This window comes from Mesitornis unicolor, unplaced genomic scaffold, assembly GCF_000695765.1.
Source record: "Mesitornis unicolor isolate BGI_N332 unplaced genomic scaffold, ASM69576v1 scaffold28845, whole genome shotgun sequence".
Taxonomy (NCBI): Eukaryota; Metazoa; Chordata; class Aves; order Mesitornithiformes; family Mesitornithidae; genus Mesitornis; species Mesitornis unicolor.
Genome location: NW_010188019.1, coordinates 22,237 through 27,078, shown reverse-complemented (window position 1 = coordinate 27,078; position 4,842 = coordinate 22,237). Strand labels below are relative to the sequence as shown.

Here is a 4,842-nt window from a genome sequence, read left to right as displayed (position 1 = left end):
CAGCAGGAAACTCCCCTTCTTAGACATAACAATGTTACATACCCCACTTTGGAAAGTGCATTACAATCTCCAGGTATCAGGAGCTACATATGCCAAGGTTTATTATTAATCACTAGCCATAATTAAGTACTAAAGAAGCTAAAAAAGCAGAAAACAAAAACACCTACAAAATATTTAAATATTAGTAAACTTAAAGTCACAAAGAGAGGTAGGAAAAGCTTTTCAGAATCCTGTAACACAAATAATAAACTGTATCTTTAAAAATGCCTTCCTGTTAGTTGTGCTCTAACAGGCTCCTCAGGATGTCAATACTGGGCTAGAATCTTCATACTGAATCCATTTCATAGCTGTCTTACTCTAAAATGAAGCTATGGAGCTTGGATTGCTTTGTAAGTGCTGTGAAAATCTACTGAAGTGTTTTTATTTTTTAAAAAAACCAAACTCCACAACAAAAAACAACTTACCATGATCTTACCATTTTCTTCTTTATCTAAATATTGATCACTGAACATGTGGGAAGATCCCAACGCTGCCATCTTTCCACCTTTCTAAGAAGAAAAAGTACAATACAGCAAAACATCCTTCCAAATCACAGTTTTAGAGACAATTGTTAGTGCTAATTACAAAGCGATTTAAAGAAATAGGGAATTTTGGAATAAGGAGTGGCAAAAGCAGTTTCAAACTCAGCAAGCTCACAAGAGTGCAGCATTATTATTAGTGTATATGCTCTTAAGGGTCATAAATTTCTTAAAAATACTGATCTGCATTTCATAAGAGTAGACAGACAATTGGCTGGCAATGAGAAAAGAATACAAAGAACATAATCAACAATGGCTGCATTTCAGCTATTTTTCCTGAACAAGAGCACACTTTTTTCAGTCAAGTAAAAAAGAACTGTAGAAAAGCTGCAGATAAAATGCAAGCAGTAAGTGTATTTTTAAGTTCACTTCATGCTGCTCTACAGTCTTTGATTTACAGGATTTATTTCAGCCACAACATGGGTGGGATGAAGTTAGGCATCCCCAGAAAAAAAAAATCACCTTCCTACTAAAGATACAAAAAACCCCACAGTAGTGTTAGAAACTCACCTACATAGTAAAAAATATTTTCACATGATTACATTCACTAACAATATTAATTCTTTGTTTGTACCTATCAACTACTACTAGATTTCTAATTTTTTTCATAAATTAACAGGGCTGGGTGGGTAAGGTAACATAAAAATCTACTGGTTCCTTTTCCTTAACTTGATATGGCATCTTTATGAAGCTAACAATTTTACTTACTAAATGATCGCTAAAACAATGGGGAAAAAAAACCCCAAACTTTACAGAAGAACTAAAAACATCCCATCTGTCAACCAAAGAAATATTTAACCTTTGCTGACCATCAAATTAATTCTCCTCTGAACCCCATGTAAAGTTTTCCACCGAAGGTGGCAGGAGTCACTAGGTTCATCTGGAGTTTGCAGATGCATCAAAAATAAAAGTGGGTTTGTAAGTCCTCCCAGAAAATACTCTTACAATTTTTGTGTGGGGTAGGGGAAAAATGCACGGTTTATTACATGCAGAATCATACCTCGTGCTGATAGAAAGCAAGAATGGGCCTGTTGAGGGGGAAGCAGACAGATCCTGTTGACAAAACAGCCACTGCTGGCTTCATCACATTCAGCGTGGCACCAAATGGATACACGAAAGTGAGTGCTCTGCAGGAAATACAGAAACTCCGTAAGTACATGCAGGTATCAGGTAGCCTGGACGTATTTATAACACTCAGACTGCACACTGCAATTTTGCACTGGTGGTGAAATGGCAAGAGCCATGCTTTCAAACATTCACATCATTATAATGACATTTCAGTCTCTTTCCACAAGCTTTTCCAGGCTGATGATTTGTCTTAAATAAGGAACAAAGAACACTATTGATTTCTGTTTGCACACACCTGTATCCGAGAGAAGGGTTAGGGTATTTAATTCACAGAGGAATACAGATTTTGGAACAAAATTATATTAAATGTTTCTACACTACATAAAATTACATTTTTCTTTGTCATCAACCACATGGCCATTTGTAAGTCTAAAAACTAGCTGCAAGGAACAATACAAACATTTACAGTTATTTATGGAAAAGCTCTGGATTAAGACTCTTTAAAAAGATGTAGCATTGCTCATGCCTGCAGCCAGACCACCTGCTACCTAGAGGTTACTCATATTTACACTGTTTAATCAAAATCAAATCCACAGACTAGGGGTAAAAAAGATCTGGTCAGGAAAGTAATTATTCCCTTCAAAACCTATGACTGCCATTCCATCATAGGTTATCAAGCACTACTAAACAGATTCTCTTTCCTAGATCTAACCTTGAGAAGCAAGAAGATGACACAAGAAACACATTAGAAAACCTCAATACAAGCACAACAAACACCTTACAGACCTGCTAATTCTGAGTTAGTCCGAATCTTTTCACATCAGCTTCCTCAAAAGGAAAAAACTTACTGTGAGTTATGGCCACTTCCATCTTCATCTGTTATCTCAAGCACTGTTTTTTTTGCAGCTTCACTGATTCCCCTACAAGATGTTGAAAAGCAGAATTTACTGAAAATGACAGGGACTATAAAGGATTAATTGTAAAGGTTTATGTACCCCAAATATTTACCTATTCAAAACTCCATCAGAGATCAGTGCTTCTTTTGGGTGGTGGTATTTGTAATATACATTTCGTACTACAGCATCTTGAAGAAAGAAAATTTTAAAAAGTCGTTTTAGCCGAACGGGATGCTGATACAGCAACGAAAAAACACATGTAGTTTGTGGATTCCTTGGGTATTTGCTTCTAACACCGCAAAGCTGATGTGTGTCTCCCAAAAGAATACAGATGATCCTTCTCTACTACTTCCTTTTGGACATACAGATTCAGAACAGGAATATATTTGCAAGTTCAAATGAAAATAAGCACATCTCCATGTGCTTCTGCAAAGCAGAAGATGCAAAAGGATGCTCCAGTTAAAAGAATATGTATCAAGCTTTACAAGTTCAAACTCTTTTTTTTACACATCTTCCAAAAGCATGATGAATCTAATATTGTTGATGTAAAAAAGGCACAGGCTAGAAAAGCCACCAAAGACCCTAAAATATTTTATGTACACTAAGAGACAGGTGTTCTGTTGCTTGGTTTTTTTCCACATTGGCCGTACAAAACCATGGCATTTTATTGATCTGCTACAGAAAAGTGCTGTTGTTTATTCAGGATCAGTATGAAGTGATTCAAGCCATTAAAACACGTGGGAATAATGTTTGAAATGAAAGACTGTAACCAAGAAACATCACTAGAAGTATTTTCTGTTAGTAAATACCATTAAAATTGACAACTACAGCAAAGGAGTGGAGATGGCCAAACTGTTATCAAGGTACTCTGCGCATGGAAAGCCCTTAGTGCACTTCAGTTTTACACTGCCACGTACGTGTATATTTCAAGGAAATATATCTCTTAAACCAAAAGGTACTTTGTTAAAGGGATCTGCTTGGCTTATATCTACAAGGTTGAACCTGCTCATTAGATTTTGCTGCAAATGGATTAATTAAAAGGTATCAGTGAGTCCCATTACCATTATTGAAAATGATCCCATATTCTTCTAACAAAAAGTTAATATTTGTGCCAGATCGGGACTCTCCGCCTTCTCTTAGCATCACCAGGATGGCTCCACCATCCTCCAGGAATGTCTTCAGAACCAAAAACTAGAAGACAACAAAGATCCAAAAAAAATACACGTGAAAGGAGCTACACACAAGACTGCAGGAAGTTATACAGATATGATTCTGACAACTTGCAATTAACTTGATCCTAATCAGAAAAGCATTCAAACTTCAATTTGTGTAAATTCGTATAAAGCAGTACAATTACAAAGTCTTCTGTGTTGTTCTTTTTAATTTCACATTATGCAAATCTTAAAACATAACTAATTTGCAAACAGTTATTGACTTCTTACCTCAGCAGCACTGAACTTTTCTCTGGGCCCTGCTGTAATCCACAATTTTACCCCAAATAGTTTCTCAGATGTGATCTCATCTTTTAAGCTATGGATAGATTAATAAGACATGTTATTCTTGGATAGAGTCCTGAACAATAACTTACTTTTTTTGTTGTTCGTTTGTTGGGTTTTTTTGAGGAGTGGTAAATAAACACAAAGTAAAACACTTCAGTCACTTCACATCCTTTTATCTGGCTTTAAAGTTGACAACTTGAGCAAAAGTAATCCTTACAAATTTCAACCCACTAAATAGTAAACCCACTCTAACGAGGTACTGTGGCAGGTCCAGAATTGGTATAAACCATCACAGCTGCTGTTAAACTTTGCACCTGATGAGCTTCCTATTATTCTTTTTTTTTTCCTTTTTGCTCTGGGTACATTTTGTAGTGAACAGATAGGCAGTATCACATGCACAAGATAGACTCAAAAAACTGTATCGGGAGTTTCATTCCTATAATTTACGCTCTACCTCCTCTACAGGGAAGATAGCTGGAAGCTCCAAAGACATCCATGCACAACATCCAACAGTGAAATTACAGCCAGTGCCACAGAGGGCAAATACACATTCCCAAAGGCTATTTGGGATTCAACGTAGACAACACACAAATTTCAAGATCTCTCTAGGGACTGCGGGCACCCCAGCCCCTAATCCCTGGAGATGAGGTGGGTGCTCCCAGCCTGGGCAGGCCGGGAGAAGGATCTTCTCCTCCAGCTGCGAGAACCCAGCCGTGCCCTCGGTCCTGTCTGTCAGGGACCATCACCCGGCTTCTCTCCCACGCCACCGCTCCAAAAAAGCCGCCAAGTCGTCCCTCACCT

At 37.5% G+C, this 4,842-nt stretch overlaps 1 protein-coding gene across 1 annotated transcript in view; it reads right to left on the bottom strand.

Annotated features, from left to right (window-relative positions):
• Positions 1–4,842, bottom strand: part of IFT52 (intraflagellar transport 52) — an 11,349-nt gene that overhangs the window by 4,942 nt on the left and 1,565 nt on the right. The window contains exons 2-7 of the mRNA XM_010185649.1: positions 3,985–4,072; positions 3,604–3,733; positions 2,655–2,730; positions 2,495–2,566; positions 1,579–1,705; positions 465–548 (exon numbers count right to left, since the gene is read on the bottom strand). Of these exons, the coding sequence (XP_010183951.1) occupies positions 465–548; positions 1,579–1,705; positions 2,495–2,566; positions 2,655–2,730; positions 3,604–3,733; positions 3,985–4,072 (577 nt within the window). The remainder of the gene's footprint in view (positions 1–464; positions 549–1,578; positions 1,706–2,494; positions 2,567–2,654; positions 2,731–3,603; positions 3,734–3,984; positions 4,073–4,842) is intronic.